At 45.8% G+C, this 27,102-nt stretch overlaps 1 protein-coding gene across 1 annotated transcript in view; it reads right to left on the bottom strand.

The window, feature by feature from the left end:
* Window positions 1–23,426, bottom strand: part of KIAA1549 (KIAA1549 ortholog) — a 157,804-nt gene extending 134,378 nt beyond the window's left edge. Inside the window, exon 1 of the mRNA XM_042795227.1 lies at window positions 23,243–23,426. Coding sequence (XP_042651161.1) covers window positions 23,243–23,345 — 103 coding nt within the window. The 5' untranslated portion in view covers window positions 23,346–23,426. The remainder of the gene's footprint in view (window positions 1–23,242) is intronic.
* Window positions 23,427–27,102: the final 3,676 nt, after the last annotated feature.

Below are 27,102 nucleotides of genomic sequence, written 5' to 3' on the forward strand. Positions count from 1 at the left end.
TGGGAGAAATATGATGAATTAAAAACAATTATGACATTTCAGAACAAATGACTAAAAAATTCAATACAGGTCTCAACTAGCATAAGTTAAACAGAAACAGTTATGAGTTTTTTTCCCCCCCAAACATAACTAAATTGTGGAACTCAACCTCTTACGGCAATAAGAGTCCAAAGAGCATAAATGGATTTAAAAAAAAAAAAAAAAAAAAAAAAAAAAAAAAAAAAAACCACAAAAAAAAAAAAAACTAGACAAATAGCTGAAAAATACTGTATTCATACTGCATTCAGCTGCAGAAAACTAAAAGAAATCATCAGGGAAATGAATACTACAAGCTTGCTCCATTTCCTTAGCTCTCAGTAACGACAGAGTTAACTTGACTTTTGCTGCAAAACAGCAGAGACAGAAGGGTAGAGCAGAAGCAAATTTCAGTATCTGCAAGGTGGATAAAGCATACCAAACACACAGCCCCAGACGTGAAAGCTGATAGGTATATGCTATCAAAACAGGTAGTGTTTTTTAAACTGTTCACTAAAACAATTTCCAACACACTTAATGAATTAAAGTTTTGCTGACAGAACGTTACCTACCTCCTCCAAGATTTTTTTGCTGTAACCTTTACAGTAACGGGAATGTAACCTCAGAACAGACCGGAATCACTCCCCTCCTTTAAGTTTGCAGCTGATGGGGGGAAGCTACCTTTCTCCTCATGTGGCCAGGCAAGTTTTGAGAACTCTTGCTCACGTTTTACCTAAACATTTCCTTGAAAGCTCGTCCCACAACTTCCATGGCAGTGCCATCATCCACTTCAACACTGTGAACCTTCACATGGTCTGATACAGAACAGGATATTCATGGAATATGTATGTGACATTGCAACAAGAGTTACAGCCCTCACTTCAAAAAACAAAAGTTTCACTAAGTCACAAACACATCGCATACCTTTAAAGATCCATCATCAGCTTTTAACTGACAATAAGTTATTTGTCATTTCAAGAGAAACGTAAGGGACACAGACTTGTCTTTAGTCCTTCCACACTGGCAGTTTTTCACATCAAAAACTGTTCTAAATGGCTATTTTTTTGTCAGCCAACTCTTGCACATTAATGTATCTGAATGGTGGGACTGGAGCTCTTGAATAATTTTACTGAAATTCATCACTACCTACAGAACTGGAGACTTTGATTTACTTCAGTTTCAAAGGAGAATAGTTTCCTAGATATGCTTTTGAAAACCAGCGTATTTTTATTCTCTGTTCTCTCTTTTGTTGCTCTTTTTGTTCTAGCTGCACCTCTATCTGCCATGCCCTTTTCAAGTCTGTCCTTCAGTGCTCTGACCTCTCAGAACACAACCCTGTTCAATCACACCATCAGACATCTTTTCTCTCCCACTTCTCAGATTCTTTTCTTGCAGTTTTCACATTTCCTGTTAACTGTGAATAAAATAAAGGGCATCAATAAAAAAAGACTTCTTAAGCCACAGTCATTTCTCTAAGGAAAAACCATCAAATAGTTGCCTCATTTCCATTCGGCCGGTCTTTTCCCCACCCGTTGCTTTTCTTGGTCAACCACTGCACTGTTTGAAATCTAGCATAAACCTGGATTCAGAAGCCCTCAAATGTCATTACAGCAAGCCTTTTCAACCTTTACTTCCCAGTTTCCTAGGGAGACCATATACTATTTCTAAAACATCCACAACAGCAAACTCAGAAAGGAAAAACCTATCACCATCAAGTTTTACTAGCTACTAGGAACCTACAAGTTAAAAAAAAAAAAAAAAAAAGAGTAATAGCTCTACTGCATATAGCTTGTAGAGCCAGAAATTCAATAAGGATTTCTGAACATGGTAAAAATTCAGCAGGAAACAACTGAGCAGACACAAACCAGTTCAACTAGCAAAAAAGTAAACGGTTTTGGCCCGAAGGGTCCGGTTCAGATGATGCCAACTTCACCACAGCAAGTAGGAGATGAATAGGATATCTCCTCGGAATGACTCAGGTAGAACCTTATGACAGTATTTCACTCAGCACAGGCGTTAAAGTTTACACACAAACAAAACTACCGAGATACTGCTGTTCCTCTTTCCCGTCACAGTTTAAGATAACAAATATTCCAGGTAAATGGTTAACATAGCAATGAAATGAGAGATGACCATTAAAATGATTGATATTGGTCACCACAGATATCAGCCTCTATAGTACTGCATTGAATTATTTACTAAAAAGTTTCCATTGCTGCCTAAGCGTCAGTAACTCACTCCAGTTTCTTCACCCTGTGCACACGAACAGTTGTCAGCGTGCAAAATATGCCTGAGGGGAGGCCTACTGCAAGCAATACTGGCCAGAACCAGTTGAACCTTGGCATGATGCCCACCCAAAAAAAAAAAACCAAAAAAAAACAAAAAAAACCCAAAACAGTATGTTTTTAAATACAACCCATTATTCCAAGCAAACGAAACCTTTGGTGCAATGGAGTCAGTAGGGAAGGGATGAAAGAGGTGTCTACAACCTGTTCTCTGGTTGCCTTCCAGTTTTATTTCTGGAGCTACCTCCGCTACTTGCGGTGGCACACGTCTCTGAGGAGCCCCCTCCCTCGGTGGAAAAACTGACTCCCAAGACTCCTTCCTTCTCGCCTCTCCAGGGGAGCTCAGGATCTTACCTAACCGCACTCAGCTGCTCCTACACCGGCGCGGCCCCCCCGGGTACGGGCGCGGGAGCGGCACCGTCAGCCTGGGGGGCAGTGAGGGAGCTCAGCTCACCCCCCGCTCCCGGGGCTGCCGCGCCACCAGCACCCCGCGCTGCGCCCTGTCGCCCGCCGGAATTACACCGCAAAAAAACCGAGCCAACAGCCGAAGTTTTATTTATCAGATTGCACGCCGTGCTTTCAAGCATCCTATTACTGCATTTCATTACCATCCTGGCATTTTTTCGTACGGAAGTGACCGTTTTTAAACCACTAAAACCCTGTACCAGTCTCTCCTAAATCCCAGCCAGCTGAGGCAAGCACCGGCAGGATTGTATCCTCTTGGTCAGAACAGGTTTTGTCATTTACTCCAACAGAAGGTGACTGGAGGCAAAGGACAGGGGATTCCGCGCTACATGATGAGACTCCGTGTCACTCTTTTCAAACACACAGCCAGAAGCTCATAAGGACAGTAAGCAACAATGTCATCTCCCAGCCTCATCTCTGGCCTGATTCAGTTCGTAAGTCTTGCCTAAATTATCTCCTGCTTTTCAAAGTTTCCAACACAGTAAGTTGTTCTATGATTCATTATTCCTCATTGTTACAAACCTCATACGTAACTCCTATATTAATGTTTTTAAGCTTCCATTTCCCTTTACTGAAATGCTTTCCTACCTGGTCCAAGGGCCCTTCCACTACAGAATTTCTATTTTCCACAATACAGACATCAAGTCACATCTCCACTGTTTCTAGAGCACATTCACCAGGCTGCTCTTTTTGACATCTTCACCTGGAAATACCTTTTCAAAAGCCTCACGGAGACATTCTCTGAACCATCCCCAATTAGCCAATATCCTTCGTGAACAGTTGACACTAGTCGCTACCACACAACAGCCACACACACAGTTAGGAAAACTTTCCAGCTTCCATTCATATGTTTAAAGAATATCCCCAACCACACCACGACACAGTGAGCTCTTCAATGCCCTACCAAACTTGCTCCTCCTGACGCACTCCCCTCCTGACCCAAAGCACTGGTTTTTGGAAATTTTCCCCATGATTTCAATACAGCCTTCGCTGTTTCTCTAGACAAATCAGCTTAGCCTCCATGTGCCATCTACAAAGCGTAGCTACCTACAAAAATTTTATTCAACATACTGGCAACAAAGCCCAGTGCACTGTGCTAGTACCTGTTCTATGACATCTTTAAACAAATGGGTTTAATTAGCATTTTAATCTAAAGCTAATACCTAATCACAGCAGATACCTTTGTGGAGAACTCATTTAACCACTCGGCTCCCACGGGCACATTACTCCCAATTCTCAACAACATCCCTGCAAACCAGAAAGTCACTTCATGTCTCCTTCACGTTGCCAGACACAGCAACATCTGACACACTTAATGCACCCTAAACCAGCAACATCCCTCTCATGTTTGCCAAGTAGTATCCTACATTTACGATGCACTGATTTCGCATATTGTGTGATAATTTATAATAGCTCATGACAGAACTACGGTAATGCTGTTCAAATGACAAGCGACGGCACAGAACACTGCCCAGAAGTTGCTACCCAAGGATTAATCTAGAAGAAAAATATATCTGTAGTATCTGGTGGAGCTGCAATAGTAGGTCTTTCCACGGTCATAAAATGAGAGGTTTTTCTCTGAATATTAAATAGTTGATTCATAAAACTGGTCTAAACCAACTTTAATAGAAGTGTAAAAGTTGTTATAATCTAAAAACTGAATGCTCCTCTCCCCACAGCTGAAGAAGAAAAAAAATTAGAAGCAATGTTTTTTCACTATCAAAAATCCAGTTTTAGTAAATGAAAAGCGTCTGTGGTACCTTTCACTAAACACATGAACACTTGTTTCTCATGGCAGATATAAAACTGGATAATGCCAACATGCCAGAGACCTGCACAGGATTCCTTCCCGCCCATCACCTCCATTTTGTTCTATCAATTTCTGTTACTAGGTAATAAAATTATGTAAATAAGGATTTAAATGGAAAAAAGCCCTCCTTTTGTTATTAAGGACCTAAAATACCCCAAACCACGACTAAACATGCTTACCATTTTTCACCCTACTGTGATGCCAAGATTGAAGCATGGTCCCCTTACTCTCCGCTATGTTAAACTCATCAACCAAAAGTCTCATTTTCTGTTCTCTCTCCCATCTTACCCAACTCAGTTCCAGGTTTACAAAACTAAACTCCCCTCCCTCCCTTCATCAATCAGCATTTAATTTCTAAGAAACACATACAACAGATATAACCATAAAGATCAAGTCCATTGGTAGACAACAGTCCTTTGCATAAGAAAACATTTTCCGAAGGCTTTAAGTTGGCTAAAATAGCGAAAACTATTTTATTTTATTTTAAGCAGGTAAATTACATGGCTTGGAATAGTAATCTCATCATAAACTGAAGTATACATGAAGTGAAATAAACAGAATTTTGCATTTAACTGAGCAAAAGTTATGCCCTCAAGACATTAAGCCTCTAAAAAGTACTCGCTGGTTATCAAATGCCAGTGACACGCCAACATCTGGTCTCACGGGTGCCACACGGTGATGTTCTTGTCATAAGAATGATGTTTCTCTACCTGAAAAATCAGCAGCTGTACATTTGACTCGAGTTTGGTCTAGGAAAAAAGCCTACATATATTAAAGGACAAGCTATTGATACCATTTTTCTATCAAACATCTGGGAAATCTGAAAGCATCTTTAGTTTCATGCCTGCTCTGTAGATCTCAGCGACTGATGAAAAGCACTTCAGCACATCGAGCTTGCACCACAGTTTCCTTACAGCAGAGTAGTAAACCCACATACAAGTCCTTATATTTTCCTCAGATGCACGTCATACACACCAGTAATCCTACCCCACTGATCCAGGAGCATGCAGAGGATAAAAACCAACAGAAATGAAGCTATGAAAATCGGAATACTCAATGCAGTACCCACTTCACAGCAAAGACGTTAGTGTTTCTGGTAGAGGAGGTTTCAGTGAAGTCCATCTAAAACCAAAGAAACCATTTAATAAGAAAATCTAACGAAACGTGGCATTTCCAACACCTGTAGTTTTCTTTAAACATCAGCAAGTTGAGATTGGTATGGTGCTCCTGAGCCTCCTGGGTTGGGTTTGTTTTGTTTGGTTTTTTATATTCCTTCTTCCGCGAGGGACTAGAAAACTGAGAACATGTCGGTTCCCAAACTGGTTTACATAAACCAGCCCTAATTAGAGCCTAAGTCTGTTACAGTCAGCATTGTGAGAGATCTTCACATTTCGTTGAGAGTCTCAGAGACCATTATACTGCTAGGCAGGATAGGTAGAAAAATACACCTATTATTCATCTTCAAATAATTACGGAATGGAACCCATGAAAATTATCAGTGTGAATGAAGTGAATTATGACTAAGATTGTACGTTGAAATACCGACTTCTGGAAAATTTTCCTGCATTCTTTCTCAGTGGCAGTGCAAAATTTTATTATCGAAGCTAACTATGCAAAACAGCAAAAGGTCTAAAGCTTTTACAGCATTATGTAGGGACATAAGAGGAAGTCTGTTTTTCAGTAAAAGCCTATTCTGGCAAAAAAGTCATCTTCCATTTTAAGTACCATTAAGAATTGCAACACTGATTTTTTTAATTCAGTCCCAGAGATACTTTAGGATTTTTAATGCTTCACATCCATGTGATACTTAAATCATAATTAAAGAAACCACAAGGGTGATACTTCCGGCTCCACAGAAGATTGGAAAAACACGTTCTCTCTAAAGTGACCTACAATACGCACAGCCTCACGACTCCCTTTTATTAGTTTCTCCTGATGAGGCTTCCTCTCCCCAAGACACTGTTCCATCATTAAGTCAGTGGACGAAATAAAACAAAATACTGAATTCGGTATCATTTAGCTCTAAGAGAACCACCAAGACAAAAATAAAACCGTACCCATTTACTCCATAATAAGAAACATGCTGCCTTGCATTTCTCCCCGAAATATTTCAGTATTCTTTTCCGCTCCCAACCCTCCCCAGTGCCACAACATTCAGGGAGATTCCTGCATTTGCTCCTGTAAAACACACCAGTCTCCCGCTGCCCGCCGAGAACTGACGCGCCACCACCCCGCTGCTTGTCAACGTCCCCGGGGCTGCTCCTGCTCCGGGCCCCGCACCCTTCCCGCAGCTCTCCTGCGCCCGGGGGGCCGCCAGCCTCCAGCAAGTCAGCCCGCAGGTGTGCTGGAATTCAGGAGTGTGCTCACTGCAAAGTACTCTGGATCCAGTGCTGACTGTTTCCAGCTCCTGCCTCTCACATGGTAATGCTGAGCTGGGCAAGAAAACAAGCGCTCCTACCGCCTACTTAGCGCTGAAACCCACTAATTGGCGTCTTGCTCTCTTGGACGATGCAGAAACTCTTCAGGAGGTAGACAACGCGATGTACCACTGACAACCTGATTTCGGTCAGGTGCTGGACATCCACCACTTCATATTGGGCCACCCCAATTCTGACTCCCCATATTCTCTTGCTTTTTCACGCCGGATGGCCCAGGTTGCCAGGGCTTCTGATATCTCTAAACTTGCATTTCTGCATTCACCTCAGCGTGCCCAGGTATGCATCTGCTGCCCTACGGACGAGCACGGCTTGTTACACCGCAGTGAATTTACAGTAAGGGCCTGATTTGCACACACAGTAATACAGGTGTAACTACAAGGTGGTTTTCCACTTGATATAGCATAGAGAAATAAAGGAGAGCCAAAAACGGAATAGCGACAGGGAGAGCACATGCAGAAAGAGGGTGAAGAAAGGAGCTGAAGTGCTCACGTGAGGGACTGAACCGTAAATCACTGTAATGCTAAGGCAGGTGCTGAAGCCAGTCCTAAATCAGGAGGCGTCAACTGTAAAGAAGGATGTAGGGCCCTACTAAAATACATTAGCAAGAACACTAGTTCTCTAAACCTGTCAGTTATAAAAGCAAAAATTCTTTATCTAGATAAATCATAGAGCTTAAACTTTCTATACAAAGTATAATATGACTGAGGACCAAGGAGACATTTTAATTCAATCAGTCATATGAATATTTCCTTAAAGATTTTACTATGTACTCTCAGAGTGAAACTACTTAAAAATGCAGAGATCCACTTTCAGGAGATAAAACTTCCAGAAAGAGCAAGAGTCATACGCAAGTTACAAGTAAGTAATCGAGTTCAAATGAGAAAAGAGTTGCTGTTAAAATTAAAATTTCTCAATCGTAGAGGCTACTTAAGAGCAAGCAAGTTCTAATCCAGTTGCTCCTTAAATTAATTTCAGAGTAAAATAGAGCTGTGGTGCCATTCTGTCAGTGGCAGCTGTGTTTTGAAAGGTTCTTGCCACTCCCTTACGTCCCCAGATACTCATTTCTGCGCTCCAGAGGTGCCAATCCAATTGTTTGCATGTCTGTGCTGCAAGTTAGGGTTTCAAAAACTATCCCATTTAAAGGGGAAAATACAAATCAAAACAGTCAAAATATTTGAATAAATTTTTTTTTTTTTTTAAATACAGCCTATACAACAACCATCCATGAAGCTGAAGTGACAAGCTAAGAGAGAAGTAACAGAAACATCTTAAATTAGATTTTCCCCTACATGGAATAACACAGTCATAGCTTCATAAGAGGGAAAATCATTCACATCTGGCAAGAGACTACACTCCTGCTTTCTTCCTCCTCCCCTTTTTCCAAGTCTTCCCATCCCCAACGAGAAAAAACCCCACCCATGCCTAACAAGTTCTACTTTCCTCCTTAAGGGCTTGGAAGAAGTATACAGAGTGCAAAACCAACAAAAGCTTGAATCACGTCATTTTTTTTTTTTGGGGGGGGGGGTGGGGGGGGTGTTTCAGTAGGAGGCAAGATGGAACTCCCTGTAACTTCCACTCCAAAACAGAGATTTATGTCAAGAGGGTAGAATATATGGGGGAAAATAAGAGGAGTACTGGGAAAAGCACAGAAGGGAATGTTGATAACATTTGTTCAAAACAAACAAACAAATAATCCCATACAAGGATTTTCTTCTGGGGGGGGGGGTGGGGGTGGAGAAGAGAAATAAAAGGATTTGACATTTACTATACTGGATAAAAGAAACCATGTTACCATGTTTATGAAGTGAAATCTCTTGGTCTTGTGCCCCCTCTGAATAGGTATATATTATGACAATTCAACATTCCAGACAAACAATATACAGCACTGATATAAAACAAAGCTCCACTCAAAAGACTAGCTTTGATTCTATTACTGTTGTGTCTTTTGATTCAATATACATAACACCTGCTGTAACATGTAAAAACAGAGTCACATCTTGTGGATTTACTTGATTAAAATAGAAATTGATTGCTTCATGAACAGCCCACTTACCAAAGCATGATTTTTATTTAGAAATGTGCCATTTTCCATAAACACCAGAGAATGGTATGAGGAGGTCTGCAAGATTTTTTGGATGCAAAACAGGCTATTGATATGACTGTCATAGACTCCATCATCACAAGTCATGCTATTCTAACGCAATTACACTGCCACCGAACAACTTCTGCATGAACACAAGTGTTTAATAATAAAAAAAAACCTACACCTACCATGTTCTTTCCAACTTCTCAAATACATAAAAATCCTAAACATTGAGAAAAACCAAACCTGTTCTCCCAAAAGACTATGAACAGGAGTTTAACTGAGACATACATTTGTTGTTAAAAACATGCCCCACTGGCTTTGATTTACATGTCTTGGATATTCTTTCATGAAAGCAAATCAGCAAAAAACCCAAACATTCTTTGTAAATATACAGGTTTCAAACAAAACTCCTGTTTCAGTATTTTCCACCTAGGTCGAGATAACAGATCTGCAATTTAAAAGCTCTAAATTCTTTAGACCTGCAGGCACGGGATGAAATTCTTGCCTCAAATTAACAGTTTTACCTTTAACATATTTGAAGCAGCAAGGAGTCCAATCCCAGAGGTTAGAAAGGATGAAGTAATGCTATTTCTCTCACTGCTGCAGCAATTCAGGAAGCATCAACATGCTTAGGACCTTAAAAAGTCTCCAGGCAAGAGACAACAGCTAGCACAAAAAAGAAAAATACTGTAGGTTAAAGACAGCTAGTCCAATGACAGCTTTGGTCATTTGGGTTCCCCATCTCCTAAACTTCCCACAGCTGCCTATTCTACTTCCTTTCCTGCTGACAAATTTATGTTCCTTTACATTACAATAAAAGGAACACTTAACGAAGCCGTTGTAGAAGAACCAAAGTAAAACTGCTATCAGATTCCTGTATGAGGCAGCTCCTAAGGTGAGCGCAGAGAGGGAACTTGAGGCATGGGTCCCAGATAAAACCTGGGGAGAGTTCATACAGCCAAACCCACACCGATCGTCTTCATCCCTTTATTCATTCTTCCATCATGAAAACAAACAATTGCACTTAAAGTTTTCCCTCATCTGCCAAAGGGAAGAAAAGAACAAACAAACAATATAAACCAAAAGAGACGAAGCACCCAAAGCACACAGATATTAATGCGTTATAAGCACAAACCAGTACTACGTGCCCGAGCTCATATGCATGTTCCACATAACCACCTGCCGGTCTGGGCGGCTGCTTTGACTGCCTATGACAAACTATATTTAACATGCACCTGGGCTTTCCACCTGTCCTCCTCCAAATAATTCAGTCCACAAAGATCGATCTTAAACGTGCAGAATAATTCCAGTAGCTATCATTTTAATTCACGACCTTCATTCTACTGATAAAATTCTCACTTTTCCCCCAACTCCTTTAAAACTAAAAGCAACAAATCTCAAAATACGCCTTCATAAAGTCCAAGTCCACGACCTCATCAGAAATGTAACTTCTGATGTATGAGAAATGGAAGCAGGACCTCAAAGTATTCACTCATCAAAATACTTGTCTTCAGAAAGCATATTAACCCTTGCACCTGCGTTTGCCAGATGTAAAATGTATGTATTTTTCTGCTTTTAAAAATATCCAGAAAGCAATTTAACAATATTATTTACAGAAAACAAGTCTTAGATGTGACCTCCAAGGTTGATACTATTTAGTAATGAGGAAAGGTACTGCAAAATATTTCTGAAGTATCTTACCTAAATGACATTTATGTTTGTACCAAATACATGATGCAACATAAAAGTTGCACTGTGTTCTTCAAGGGTGTATTTTATTTCCAAATATAAAATAACGATTCTGAACTGTCAGTGCACTCTCACACATCAGTACCATGTTTTAATGATGGCTTTGGCTCATTCATGAAATACATAAAAACTGAGTGTTGTGAAAGAACCTCTTTAACACTGAGATTTCTAGAACTATCTTCACCTGATCTCAGAGCTTAACAAACTACACACACAGTAAATAACAGCAGTAAATGCTAAAGAATTATAAGAATTAATACTCCGGTACAGAAACTATATTCAGTTTTGTTTCTAAGTTTCTAATGCTCCCAGGATTTTAAGATTATACTTTCAAGTGACACCGTCTACTTGGAATCCAGTCAATTTTAAAATAAGTGAAATGGATTTACATTCATTTCACATTCCTCAGCTATCCTAATCCTTCTGACAATTTTTACAGTTTTAAGAACCTGACTGCAGTAGAAGCAGCCAAGTAACTACTCACAGAAGAAAACAAAGTAAACAGACTAACACAATGTATTTCCTTGAAACTTCCTTGCTTGTACTAATACTGGATAAAATATTTCTTGACAAAGCCTTGATTAGTATGCTGATAAGCATTTACGTAAATTTTTTTTAAACCAAGTTACTATAAAAAGCACATGCACTCTGGAAAGACAAAAGAAAAGCTTTTTTTTTTTTTTTTGTTCTTTCGGAGTGGAACAAATTACATCTTCTAAAAATTGAATGTCAATGGCTGGAAGCCCAAATCTGTTTCATCTTTCAGCATAAGGACAGGAAGTAAGGTCACTGTCAGCTTATAATTGAAAACATCTTCAAACCAGACTTCTGCTCTCGATCATGGTTTTGTTCTGTGACATGCAATTTCTATCCCAATGTATCACACAAATTAGTTCCAATTTAGCACTAGCTCCAGTTTTAAATACAGACATCCACTAGAGAAGTTACCTAATCAGAATCCAGTGTAGCTGCTAAACCACCACCCTCCTTCTATCCAAGAAGTAACATGCTATTAGCCCAGAGGGGTCTGCTACAGAAATGCTTGGAGCTGTATCTCCAAATAACGCTGAACTAAATCTCTGTGGCTTTGTGGCTGAGCACTGCTCCCTGCAATCTGCATACAGGAGGTGGAATTTATTTACAATAGAATTACAGGCCACAGGAAAAGGTGAGAGAGGCTCAACATCTAATCGGGTTCTCACCCAGCTTGAAGAAGAGTAAACAGTCCCTGCAGCACACTGCAGTATCAATCAATTACCTTTAAATGAGGAAAGAACTTTTACTTAGAGTATCCACATACTAGCTCCACAGACTTGGCTGGAAAGCAAACAAAGGAGACACTGCTTCTTGTGTAAGAAATGATACCAGTTTAATTTTCTTATTCAGTATAAGACATTCAATAGGAAACTGTACAAAATATTGTGCATTAAGAAAAAATAAGCTGAAAATAAACCCTGCAAACTGTATCAATACTACTTAAGAAGAAACATCTTTACCTGCATTGTCTACCTGTCCTATGTGACAATTTATTTTCAGGTGCATTTACAGTTTGCAAATATATCTGACCAAGCATCCCAGTGCTTTCTACTAAAACCGAGCCCAGCCACCCCTTCAGAAAACGCCCTGTGCAAGGGCCTCTGTTTCTTCTGCGCAGCCCTGGCGAGAGCTCGCAAGTGAGGATGCTCAAGTCAAACACACAGGGGAACCACGAAAATCTCCAGCTTACCAATATCAAGCAGCCCTCTTCTGACGGCAGCACCTCTCAGCCAAGCATTTCACCACCGATACCCTAAATCCATATTCCCAATTTCACCCACTCCTACAGCAGCCCCAGTCCCCCGTGTTATCTTCGCTGTTCCTTATTTCAGTATCCTCCTGATCAAAGCCCCTGTCCTCCCTCTCTCGCTCCCCCTGTGATACCAGCCAGTTTCAGATAAAGGGCACAAAGGCAGCTCCCCACAGTCCCCACAAGCTTTAGCAGGACACGCTCGCTGCACGGGCCACTTCCCAGTCACCGAAAACCAGCAGCTTTGCACTCAACCCAGCCCCCAGGCATGTGCTGCACTGCCCCGCAGCACCTACAACGAGGCAACAAAGATTTGGTCTAGGGCTATTTATTTGCTCAGTCTCCCTATGACCTTGCATCACTTGGGACCTCCTCCTTCCACCATCTATCTCTCCCTCCGTTAACAGCAAGGGTAAATCCTAAATTCTGTGCCAAGATGAACGGGTTCCCAGCTTGCTCAACTGTACATGTCACAGAAATATCAATAAAGTGTTTTGAGCAGTAATACTGCCTCTCTTTCCATCCCACCTGTTAGATATATAAATGCTAATAATTCAGCTGATGAATAAAGACATGAGGAATCACACCCACACCATTTACTTGTACTTGTCCTCTCAGTGATAATCTATGCAATAATATAAAATGCTTAAGAAACTGAATTTGCACAGAGACCAACTTAAAAAATCAGCATGTTCCTCCTGCCCGTTATTACTAATGATAAATTCACTACAGCAAGGATTACAAAATGTTCTTTGAAACCCTGTTAAACCTAAAATCAACCATTCAAAAGTTAGGAAGTATAATTACTAAGGCCACCTATGAAATCCGAATTCAGCTTTTTTCTGCATAAACATTATGGCACAGTATTTAACTGTACAACCACAGACTGTTTCTTCCCTTCAGCAGAACACCGAAGTTTTCAGTAATGAACAAATACTGGCCCCAGTGTTGCAGACTGCACGTAAATTACCTTTGTAGATTCTCACAAAAACAGAACTGCAAAATATTTCAGGTCATCTACTCCATCCTTTTACACCACTGTGGAATCACTGTTGCAATCCACTTCTGTTAGATCATTATACAAGCTGTTCTTACGACTCCGGTGACAGATTATATTATTGCCCCAAACCATGTATTTCAGGGTTTCATTATTCCCACTGTTAGCAAGATCAGCATTTAGAAAACCTGTCTTGTCCGCTGAAATTCAAGTCTTTTACTTCTTTTCTTACTCAGGATAAGCAACTGTTTGTTGCACTTCTCTGTATTTACCTTTTATATCTGTTTGAATAAAGTCCTATCAACACGTTTGGTTTCATTGTTTTTTTTTTTTTTTTCCTAGATTAGGCAAGCAAATACTTCTGTGATCTGAACTGTGCCCAGTAGCCTGTCTCCTTCCTGAAGGACAAGGTCCCACACTAGACACAGCATTGCAGCTGGAGATTTTCTGCCACCGAAGAGAATGAAGGAGTTACTAGACAGGATGCGACACAGACCATAACCCATGTGTTCATGGGATCCAGCACCACTGTGATCCTGTTGAATCACACTGTTTGTGATCCATGATAAACACCAGATCCCTGCATACAGCACTGTTGCATTGCCTATTCCCCATCCTACAGCTGTGCGGGCTTTTGGCCCCTTCAGTACGATACTACTATGCACATTCCCTACTGAAAAGCATCTGGATTTTTGGCCCCTTCTTTTAGTGTTTCCAGCATTCCTCCCTCCTCCTCCTCCCCTTACATGCTGGCGAATTTCAGCCTCTTCCCTCTATTTCAAACCACCAGACCAGACACATTACCTTGACCAAATGGCTAAACCAATTAAAAATTCTATACAGGGAATTAACTGATTCAAGAGAAGCCTCTCTAAATCAGAGGGGAGAATGGAAGAGGACTAAAATTATTAGAAGACAGTTTGTGCATGAAGAACAAGCAGGTAAAGGATGTAGGCTGGAACTGCTAAAACTGAAAGTGAACACCAAACATCAGCAGCAATAAATATGAGTTTTTATGAAAATTTGATTAAAAAAAAAAAAGTCAAACAAAATCCCACTACACTTTGATACAGATTAGTATGTCTCCCCATCTATAAGGCTAGTTAACTTTCACTAAAAAAAAGTCTTAATATGGTAAATGCATATTGTTACACCACCACCTGTTACTTTCTATTTGTTTACAAATAGCTTATTTCTTACACTTCTGTGGATTCAAGTTCAGCAGGCTGGTTTATCATCCACTGGATCTTTACTGTTCTGAAGACAAAAGTCTTTGGCTTTCTGAGTGTTGTGGTTTGGGCCTGGTTGGCAGCCAACCACCACGCAGCCACTCTCTCCCCCTTCCCCTCCGGCAATGAGAAGGGACAGAGAGCCAGGCTTGGGGTTCGAGATAGGACTGGGATGGGGAAAAAAATCCCCCTTTATGGGCATGAGCAAAAGGCAGACTCGTTAGGGAAAGAAAAAAAAAGCATACATTTATTACAGACACTAACAACATGTAACAGAGTAGGACAGTGAGAAGCATTGCCACATCTTGAGAACACCTTCCCCCCACCCCTCCCTTCTTCCCGGGCTCAGCTCTGCTCCCGATATCTCTACCTCCTACCCCAGCGGCACGGGGGCAGGGAATGGGGGGTGCAGGCAGCGCTGCCACTTTCTCCATCTTCAGTGGGGGGAGCTTCTGGAACTTGTTCCCCCTGCTCCATCGTGGTCCCCCTCTCACAGGAGACAGTCCTCCGCAAACTTTCTCTGACCTGAGTCCCTCCCACGGGCCGCAGCGTTCCCCACACTGCTCCGTCGTGGGTCACCAACTTTCTCCGACTGGATTCCCTCCCACGGGTGCAGCCCTTCCCGAGCTGCTCTGGCGTGGGACACCCCCACATGCTGCAATCCTCCCAGCGCTGAATTACAGCAGCAGGATCTACTTCTTCCCACAGGCTCCCGGCCTCCTTTTGGCACAGCACCTTGATCAATTAGGTGGAAGCCACAGGCCATAAATCAGTGCCTGCTCCACCGTAGATCCCCATGGGTGGCAGGGGGGGGCCGCCCTGCCGTCTCCCCACAGGATACAGGGGGGTCTCTGCTCTGGCACACCTCCCCCCTCCTTTCTTCCTCCATTCCTCCACTGACTTTGGTGTTCATGCAGCTGCCCCAACTCCTCCTCACAAGTCCCACTGCTCCCCACATTCCTTCTTAAATACATTCTTGCAGAGGCGCAGCTGATTGGCTCAGTTTTGGTGCAGAGGTGGAGCTGACGTGGAGCTGGGGGAGCTTCAAGAAGCTTCTCACAGGGGGCCGCCCCGATAGCCCCCTCCCCTGCCACCAAAAAACCCCACCACTCACTCAAACCCAGGACACCGGTGATCTTTTCTTCAGTGCTCACTGTTATTGCCTCTGAACATTTCATACTATTTTGAAAACCAAATGAGGAATTACATTTAAGAAATTACGTTTTACAAACGGTGAAATTAAGAAACAAGGTCAAATTCTGAGTGCCTACTTTGAAACACTAATGAGTATTCAGAATTACAGACACAACATCTATTTAAGAACAACTCCCTTTGACTTCTTTGGCAGCTGCAAGCACTCAGCGTTTCTGCAACACAGATCCCAGAGGTCTCACATCCAGTAAATGAGGAACACACAGCTAGTGACCACCTGTGGGAAGCTTGGTTTAGGCAACTTGCTCACATCACTGAAACTCTGCAACAGCAACACAATTCAATTACCTAAGAGAGCATTAATTACATTAACAGTGAAACCTTTATTCGAACTTCCCTGTCCCTCGACTCATTGTGGTGGGTTGACACTGGCTGGGCTCCAGGTGCCCACCAAAGCCGCTCTATCACTCCCCTCTTCAGCTGGACAGGGGAGAGAAAAACATAGCAAAAGGCTTGTGGGTCAAGATAAGGACAGGGAGACGGTTCACCAATTACTGTCACAGGCAAAACTAACTCAACTCGGGGAAAAATAATTTAATTTATTATCGATCAAATCAGAGTAGGATAACGAGAAATAAAACCACACATTAAACACACCTTCCCCCCCACCCCTCCCTTCTTCCCATGCTCAACTTCAATTTTCTCTACCTTCCCCTCCCCACTGGCACAGGGGGACAGGGAACGGGGGTTGCAGTCACTTCATCACCTATTGTTTCTGCTGCTCCTTCCTCCTCAGGGGGAGGACTCCCCACACTTCCCCTGCTCCAGTGTGGGGTCCCTCCCACAGGAGACACTTCTCCACGAACTTTTCCAATGCGAGTCCTGCTGCAGTTCTTCATGAACTGCTCCAGCGTGGGTCCCTTCCGTGGGGTGCAGCCCTGCAGGCACAGGCTGCCCCACCGTGGGGTCCCCCCCGGGGTCACAAGTCCTGCCAGCAAACCTGCTCCAGCCTGGGCTCCTCTCTCCGTGGGGCCACAGGTCCTGCCAGGAGCCCGCTCCAGCCTGGGGTCACAGCCTCCTTTGGGCACCCACCCGCTCTGGTGTGGGGTCCCCCACGGGCTGCAGGTGCAGATCTGCTCCCCTGTGGAGCTCCGTGGGCTGTGGGGGGACAGCCTGCCTCACCACGGTCTTCACCACGGCATCTCTGCTCCAGCGCCTGGAGCACCTCCTCCCCTCCTTCCTCACTGACCTGGGTGCCCGCAGAGTTATTGCTCCCACATATTCTCACTCCCTTCTTGGCTGCAATTGCTGCCACGCAGCAACTTTCTCCCCTTCTTAAGCATGTTACCCCAGAGGCACTAGCGCTGATGGGCTTGACCACGGCCAGCGGCGTGTCCATCGTGGAGCCGGCTGGCACTGGCTCCACCAGGCACAGGGCAAGCTCCTAGCAGCTTCTCACAGAAGCCACCCCTGCTGCTCCCTTGCTACCCAAACCTCGGCACACAAATGTAACATACTCATTCATTTCACACCTTCAAACATCTGCTACAAAAGGAGCATGAGTCCTAACGGTAACTTCATTTGCTGTCCAACACTCATCTCTCCCCAGGGCAGGTTCAGTTCTGTACACTGGATGTGATAAGGGTCCTTGTCTGCACGTGGGTACGTGTGTGTACAAATATTTACGTGCAGGTGCCTATATAGCTGTATTATCTATATGGATACAGACTTTCCAATCGCATGAGTATAGCCGTATCATAACCTACAGGCACAGAAGTTTAAAACTGTACAGATTATTGTAACATCAATATTTCCAGCTTGCTGATTTTTGCCTCTGCAGTCTTCATATGCCACTACAATTTCTGTGGAAGAAATTTTCAAGTTTTTAAAACAAACTCTGAAAAACACTTCTGTCACAAGGCTGAAACATGCACGTTCACAAAATGCTCATGAAGTAGCAGCAGATTATCATGCTCCTGGCTGAGAGGAGAAAATGGCCAACACCAAAGCCCTGAGTTCTGTGCCAAATTCTGGAGAAAGTGTCCCAGAGCAGTGGGCACGCACTTCCCTGTCCCTAAATCCTAAGCTTGATGCTTTCAGCTGCACTCCTTCCCGTCTTGCCCCATTCCCTTATCTTCCCTACTTCTGATTCTTCTTTTTCAATACTATGTTTTGGAGGCTTATTTTCCATTTTTAAGCTGAGTCCATCTGTGTTTCCCAATATACTTATCCTACTGCTGGGCTGCACTGCTTATTTCTTCCAGGATTAATTTCTGCATTGCAGTTTCCTTTACCCACAGATCTATTCCCCCTCCTGACCTAATGTCTTGCCTCCTAGCCTTTATGCCCCGCCAGTTCCAGTTTCTTCCATCTCACAAATCCTCTTGCAATTTGTGTATCTCTTCCCCTCCTACTCCTAGAACTCCCAGGTTTCTGCACGCATCACATCAACGAGCAGAAGTGACCAGAAAAGATCCGCAGCCCCTTCTCTTACTCCTGCTGCTTAACTAAATCAGAGTCCCACACTGGCTCCTCCTAAACACCTTCTCTCCATTCTCCCTCCTGGGCCAAACGCAGTCAGGTACCACCACCACACAAGGCAGATGTCCGAGTTCCCCTGATGAAAGTAAAGCACTCCATTACACAGCACAGACACGTCCCTGCACACAAGGCAGGCAGGTGCCAGTTCTCCGTCCTAAAGCTCCACCACACAGTCTCACTTCTGCAGCAGTTTAGATAGACTTCCACAGGGAAGTCCAATCCCCCCACGTCTCATTTTGGGCTATGGTTAGTACCTCTGCCCAGGTGGCACACAGACCCCCTGCTCAGCATTAATAGGTAGGTGAGGTTCCATGAGAATAGGCTATATCCAAGTTTTAGCAGACAAAAAAAAAAAAAAACAAAAACAAACAAAAACCACATCATCTCTTATCACAGCCATGTGTGCCTAAATTCAGTTGTTACAAGCTTTTGAAAAAAATCACTTTCAAAGCAGCAACAGAGAAAACATCCCCTTCAGAGCAGACACAATCTGCCAAAGTTTAACTGCATGCTCCAAAGCATAAGGGTATTAAAGTTGTTCAGAAAAGAAGCTGGCAGAACTCAAAGCCGAAACCATTGTTTTCTTCTTGCCTCAACATCGGAAGTAGCTGAACTCTTTCAACTGACACTTTGCCCAGAAAAAAAAAGATTCAGACCATAGCGAAATGCACACTTTATAAAATTTCAATTGAAACAGTTGTTTTCAACTCCACTGCAAAACAGTAGTGTTTCTTACAAGCACCTTATATCATCTTACAGCTTTAATAAGAGTTAGCACAATCAGCCCAGTCTACCATTTCCCAGCATTTATTCTGTGAATTTTACAAGCAATTAATTACACTGATGTAATGAGCAATGTGAGTCCTGATGGTCAGTTGTATCGTTTCCCTCTCTCACACGTTAGGAAGAAGACACCACAAATCCATCGCTCTTACGAAAGGTTTTCCCCTGGTCTTCCAAAACAGCTGTCTCCCATAACTTCAACAGCTGAAAACACAGCACATATAGGGAGTGTCAATCAAACCTGTTATTGAGCTCATGTGTGTTTAGCAACCACTAAAGAAAGCACAGAAATACATGACTTCTAAAGGGATAAAAAAAAAGACATCATGTAACTCCAGAGTGTAAAACTAGCCATACTGACAAGGGCTCCGTGAAAATGTGATTCTTACACGGGCCAAAAAAGAAATTAAGTCCACACTGTTCATTCAATGCTACCATTTGACTTAACTTTTGAGTTCCAGGACAATATTTGAAAGACAAGTTGTGCTATTTCCTTATGGCTTTTTACTTATACATAGGTTCCCAGGACAGGCTCTCTTTAATAACTCTTATGCAATTAGCGTTATTCATGCTGTATGCCACAGCGGGCCAGGCTGGAGACACACTAGTAGTTAAAGACATCACCCATAATAACTCTTACGCAATTCGTGTTATTCATACTGTACGCCACAATGGGCAAGGCTGGAGACACACTGGTAGTTTAGGACATCAGCCATAAACAGATTTACTTTCAAATGAAGGAAAGCCATGTCTGCCACAGCTGAAGTGAGACTGTATGATTAAGAAGCCTATTCTGCCCGACTTCTCTCCCAAGGAACTGCCCCCACACCCACACTCTGAACTGAGAAGTAAGAACTGGGTTGTCAGAACCTGCCACTCACCACAACCATCAGCTTCACCAGACCTCTTGGAAAAGATCTGTGCTGCAGCAAGAATCACTGCTCTTGAATGTGTCCAGTGCCTGAAATCTATTACCCGAGGTAGGTCAAAGCTGCTAAAGCCTACTTTGCTAAAGGCACGCTATATTTCAAGTCCCAGCCCTGCCCGAGAAATCCAAGACTGTGCTTCACAGAAAACAAATGTCACTGACAAAACAGACACAACTGAACAAAAAGCTGCACTGTCCACTAGCTTGTTCAGCATTCCAACTTCTTGAAAGAACATGCAAACAAAAAACACACTTCCTCTGGCAAGACTACAAGTGTAGCTTGTAGACACGAGGCTGACATAAATAAAGCGAGCACAGCACAGAAAGCAGCCTTGAAGGGAATCCTCCAACCAGATGGGTCTTCTGCGGAAATGAACTGGAAGCAAGCTTGACAAGCTGAACTGGCCACAAGAGACGTGATGCCAACTCAAGTGTCTGCAACACACTCATGCAATTAAGTTGAATAAACAATATCCTGCAACCGTCCCATAAGGCAGATACATCTGATTCCTTGCCTGACCTCCACAGCTTGTCTTTGGTCCTCCAATCTCTGAGGAGACTCACTGCGGGCTTTTCCGAGTCCAGCAGATAGCTCTCCTCTCTCCCATGAAAACAGCACAGCACGGCAAGATAAATCCTGCTGATTGTCAGTGCGGGAGCTGCGTAGATTGTGCAATGGAACAAAAGCAAAAACACAGCCTGGGCTGAGCAGCAAAACATTCACAGAGCCTGACCAAAGCCCTGGTTCACAGAGGTGCTCAAATGCACACCTACCTTTAGCAGCCTCCCCACAGGCTAAGAGTTCAGCATCTGCTTAATTGTGGAACCTGAAGCCCTGATTCAGCAACACGTGACTTCAGTGGGAGCTGGACCAAGCATTCCAAAACCCAAGTTGATTTACTACTAAATTTTCTTAAGTACTGACGTTCACTTTGCTGTTTCAACTGCAGGCGAGCGGCTCTAACAGCCATTCCACTCTTACTGTATGCCTCTTCCGCATAACCCAAAGCCACAGGAGTTTGTTCGTGCTGTTCCTAAACCGGGCAAGACCAAACGGCACTGAAAAGCAAATGAACTGCACCCCAGAGAGACCCTCAGGGAGTTGTAAATCTGTTGAACAATTAAGTGAATGTGGTCCAATCCTACTACACATGACCAGTGCACATCTCTCCTGGTTCACACCACCCATTATACCATCAAAATATTTCAAGGCAAAAAGATTATGATAAAGGCTGCGTCCCAATTTTTTAACGATTACGGGCCCAAGACAGAAACTGAACTCGTGCCGTGCTTTTTAATAAAGCATTTCACCTCAACCCAAAAGGAACAAAATATTCTTGTTCTCTGCAACCTGCGGTCTTCAGATCTCTGTGATCGACGGACCGTTTCTGAGACGTCTACAAAAAACATCCTCTGAAGAGCAAGTTTGCTGTTAGTATGCTGAAGTTCACTGTACACGCTTCACATACCCAGTGGAAAGAGAAAATGCAGAAGACTCACAAATCAAAATAGCTTGAAGGCTCCTGCCCTAGCCAGAGCAGGGCAGCATCGCCCTGGGCGAGATCTGTTGTTCTTCCAGCAGCCCAAACACCGTCTCAGTTACACAGTATTTCTACTGCTGTGTTTAAGTGGTACAAGAATGCACAGCAAGGGCACAAATGTTTACAGAAATCCACAGCAATGTTTAAGAACTACTAAGTATTACACAAACACTTAAACAAAAGCCTTCACCAACTTACTATGAAGATCTAGAAAAAGAAACCCAGCCATTCTATTTATTTCAAAAGGCAAAAAAACCCCAATCAAATCTCCAATTTACAAACCTACTGTTTTGCCTTCTCCTGTTTGTATACAAAGCCTGTTCTATTTAAGAAAAAGAACCTCTGAGGCTTAGTAGAAATTGTCAACTTTCACGCAGGTTGGAAATGGAACATCTCTTGTTGGCTACGAGGGGAGCAGAGGGTAACTTCCCTGAAAAGCTAACTGGTCACCAAAAAACACAAACTACTTTCTGAAGTAGAAAAAAAAAAAGTATTATTGAAAAGATAAACACGTTTTATAACACCAAGGTTTCTTAAGCACCCAACAATAATCACCACAATTCCCATGTTTAAATAAAAGAGCCAACACTAGTTGGTCTACTTCATGAAATAGGTTCATGCAGGTTCTTATTACTTCTTACCCCTTATCTACGTTGATACAAGTGTATTACTTTATACCTGTTACCTATCAAAAAGAAAACCTACAGCCACAGGAAAGCTGTCCCTTTCTCTGAAACTGTAAATGTTGAGGTTTTTTAAGAGAAGCATCAAAGGTGAACTGAGAAGTGCTATGGGAGCAGAACCGAACGAGACACCTTTGTGATTAAACTGTTTGCTTAACTACGGGCTAATTTTGAGGTCTGGAGCCACTCGAGAAGAGAGGAAAAAGGGGGGGGGACACACACACTAATTCCCGGCTATTTTGAAATACCTGCGGAGCACGCACCACCCCCCGAAGCCCCGCCGGCCCTCTGCACACGCGAGTCACGCCACGGCCGTGCTCGGCAAGCGGCGCCGGGCGTTCCGCGGTGGCTCTGAGGCTCCTTCACTCGAAAGGCGAAGGAGAACCCACGGCAGCCCCGCACCACGCGGGTGGTGCCGCCGCCCCCCCCCCCCCCCAAACACGGGCCCCCCCCGAGAGCCCTGGGACGCGGGTGCCCCCGGCACCCCGCTCCTCTCCTCCGCGGGCGCGGAGCGGGCCGCCCACATCGCGCGCGTTTCCTGGCGGAGCTGCCCAGCAGCGCCGCGCGCGCGGCCCCCGCCCGCGGGCACCGCCGCATTGTTACCGCCGCTGCCTCCCCCTCCCCGCACCCACCGGCACGCGTGGACGGCTGCCCTCGGCACACACACCCCCCCCCCCCCCCCCTCCCCTCCCCAAACCCCCCGCGGCCCGGCACACCTGCCGCGGCCCGGCCGGGCCCCCCTTTGTTCCCTTACCTGGGGCGGGCGAGCCCCGCAGCGCCGGCACGGCCAGCAGCAGCGGCAGCAGGGCGGGCAGCGCCGGCCGCCACCGCGCCGCGGCCGCCACGAAGCGTGTCATCCCCTCCACGGCACGGCACGGCACGGCACGGCACGGCACGCCGCGGCCCGGCGTCAAGCCATCGCGGCGCCCCGCGGCCCCCCCCCCGCGGGCTGGGCGGCTCCTCCCGGGCGCATCCACCGCCGGCGGGGCCGGGACGCCCCGGGGGCTGGGGTGGGAGGGGGGTGGGGGGGGGTCCCCCCTCTCCGCAGCGCACACCGCCCCCCACGCACGCACACGCACAATCCCCACGCCCGCCCCGTGAGCGGTGCTCGCGGGGGCAGCAGAGCCGCGGCGCCGGCCGCCTCCCCCGAAGCGGCGGGGCGGGAGCGGCGCCCCGCAGGGCCCGCGGGCGGGGAGGCGGAGGGGAAGCTCCGGCGCTGCGGGGGCAGCGGGGTTCCCTCGGCCGGCCGCGGCCGCTCGCCCGGGCGGCTCCGGCCCTTCACGTGGGAGGCGGCGGCGGTCCCGGCCCGGCCCGGCCCGGCCCGGCCCCCCCCCCCCCCCGCCGACACGCTAACCCCGGCGGAGGCCGGCCCGCGGCGGCGAGCGCAGCGCGCGGGGGCCGCCCGCCACCTGCGCGCGCCCCGCCGTCCGCGTCTGCGCGGGGGCGCGCCCGCCCCGCCCCGCCCCGCCCCGCCCCCTCCCGTCCGCCGCGCGGGCGGGGGCTGGAGGGGAGGAGCCAAGGGCCCCGCCCCGCTCCCCGGGGGGCGGGGTGAGCGACGGCCCCCGCCCCCGCCCGGCGCGCGGGGCCCCGCCGCCCCTCCTTCCCTCCTTCTCCCCTCCCTCCCTCCCTCCTCCCTCCCTCCTTCCCTCCTTCCCTCCTTCCCTCCTTCTCCCCTTCTCCCCTTCTCCCCTCCTTCTTCCCTCCTTCTTCCCTCCCTCCTTCCCTCCCTCCTTCCCTCCCTCCCTCCCTCCCTCCTTCCTTCCTTCCCTCCTTCCCTCCTTCCCTCCTTCCTTCCCTCCTTCCCTCCTTCCTTCCTTCCTTCCCTCCTTCCCTCCTTCCCTCCTTCCTTCCCTCCTTCCCTCCTTCCCTTCCTCCCTCCCTCCCTCCCTTCCTTCCCTCCCTCCACACCCTATCCCCTTACTGCTGACTCAGCACACCCTCGCACCCCTCACTGCTGACTCAGCACACCCTCACACCCCTCACTGCTGACTCAGCACACCCTCGCACCCCGCCCTGCTGCCCACAGCACCCGGGAAGGGGCAATGGGCGGGGGGGTGTCACCCAGCGGCAGGAATCGGCTGAGGGGCCTGGCTGGGTCTTCGGCGGCCCCTGGCAGGCGCTCCCTGACGCGGGGTGTCCCCGGGGCCACCGCCGCTTCGCGCGGGGTGTCCCTGGTTCCTCCAGCACGGCGGAGTGAGCCCGGGGGGGGGGGGGGCTGCTGGTGGTCCCGTCCCCTCAGCTCGCTGGCCGGGCTGCGCGGTGCCCGGGGACAAGCCCTCGCGTCCCCTAGGCTGCGCGCAGAGTTTTTTGGGGGGGGGCTGAAACAATAATAAATGCCCAAGCGGGGAAGGAGAAGGCGCAGCAACCGGGGCACAGCGACGTGGCGGGACGTCCACGCAGCTCCAGGGGGTAGCGGGCGCGGAGACGGGGGGGACGCTTTCACCACAGGGCTCCTCCTGAGCCCGGGTCTTCTCAGGAGCATGGACGAGCCCGACAGTCACTGAGGAGCACCAGCGGCAGCTGAGGAAACATCCCGCCAGAAAGCAGGCCTGGGATCTCTTAGTTTCCAGCTGCGGTCCCAATAAAACAGGCTCACGGTATGTCAGGGGGCTTCCCAACACCGTTCCACGCACACACCGGTCGCAACAGGCACAACCTCACCGCCGGAGAAGGATGGAAGGAGTGAAGGATTCATTTGCTGGCATACAGAAATAAAGCGATACCCCTAAGGTTTAGCCGTACGTCAGCCAGCGCCTATCACAACAGAAAATCACGCAGTCAGCAAAGGAAAATAATGCGTGGCAGATCCTTGGCAATGCAAACAAGGCAGGCTGCAATCAGCCAAACTACATCAGCTGAAGAGGTGGCTCAAGACAGACACGGTGAGTAAGGGGAGGGCGTGAAAGCTGAAAAACCTCCTGGTTTTAGGTTAGACATTTTCGGGGTCAAAAAGTCCACGGATGTGCTGTCTTTGGCAAGGTATCAGAGGCAATCGTGATGAGTACTTCAGGCCTTCTAGCACGAGACCTATACTTTCATACTAAAAGTCCCGGTCAGTACGATATAATTTTCTTTCAATTTGTACAGTGGAGAGATGGTTCACGGAAAATTTCATGGGCGTTTACAACCTATATCTTAAAATGAAACTAAAAATCTAAGCTATAATGTCCCATGCAAAGATGTTAAACATTGCAAAAAGAAGACCACAGTGGTACAAAAAAAAAAAAACACCATAGTTTTTGAAATATCTAAAAAAAAAACTAAACGCAGAATGAACTTGAACTACATTTTTTTTTTTTTACCTTAGCAAATAACAAACAAAATCAGGGCCTGTGGCTTGTTTCTGTTATATGAAATTTCTGACAGAGGGAAGTATGTCTTTGCTACTCCTTGTTATTTACTAAAAAAAAACAATAAATAAGTAAAAATGGAGATTTCTGTTTCCCAGAACCCATTAGAAGTCAAATAGTTGTTTGTTTGTTTTTTCACTTGTGGCCAGTCCCCTGAAAATAGTTCAGCTCCAAAGAGCACGCTCTAGCCTTTTTTATAACAACATACCCACCCCTGGTGAATACGTGCCATGTTAGGTGCCTCGTTGCTGCCATCTCGCTCAGATTCTCTTGCCCTTCCAAACCTCTTCTGCAGATCTGCAGTGCAGGCTCAACAATAGCCACCAAAATCTTAAAAAAACCCACCTCATTCCAATATGCCTTTATTGTAAGCAGCAATGTGCACCCACGTCTGGCCCTGGAGCGTGCAGTTACATACTCTTTCTGCCTGCAAAATGTGGTTTTCCTGTTCTTTTAATAAGCTAGCCCTCAAAAAACCTCAGTAAGGGAATAGGAATCCACCCCTGCTTCAGATTCAGTGGGACCTTTGGCAGTGAAAACCCTTGAAATACTTAATTTCAAAACATACTTCAGACACTGGCTATCATCTCCTTCGCGGAAAGATACCACATTACATCGCTGTCCTAACAGTGCCCCATGTAACAGAGCACGTAAGGCTGCTTGTAGTACATTTCAGATTGCCTGTAGATAATTCGTTTCACCAGGATCCAAAGGTAACTTCCCAGACGAAAGTGTGAGACAACTTCTCTCACATTTCTGAGATGTCACCCATAACGAAATCCACCGCAACTGCTAACTCATTCACTGTCTCAGCTAACACAATTTCCTGCTCCAGTTCCCGGAGTTCAATTCACGAAAATAATCTTCCTATCTTGTGTTTGGGTTCATGTTCCCCAGTTTCTGTGTCTGTTGAGACCCAACTGGTATTTATGTTATTTCCCCGCTTCCTGGGCTAATTTAAGAGCTGTCACATTTGATCGCAGATTCTCTATTCCCTTGCAATTTCACATGTTCCACCAGACACCTCCAAATTAAACTCGCGTTGTTAAATAACAACCAGCACAGAAAGAGGAGCTGCGAGGCGGCTACCTGTTATGCTACAGTTCACTCTGGTTTGGTCTGCTGTTTCCCAGAAGGTGGGAAGGAATTTCACTAGTCACACACGGCCCTCTGTCCTGCGTAGCTGCTTCAGCGGAGCCATACTCTGGGGTGATGCTTTTGCAAGTGTAGCTCCTCCTCCCCTTAGTGATTGTGTTAACTTTAG

The sequence above is a fragment of the Tyto alba genome, unplaced genomic scaffold (assembly GCF_018691265.1).
Source record: "Tyto alba isolate M040663 unplaced genomic scaffold, T.alba_DEE_v4.0 Super-Scaffold_21, whole genome shotgun sequence".
NCBI lineage: Eukaryota > Metazoa > Chordata > Aves > Strigiformes > Tytonidae > Tyto > Tyto alba.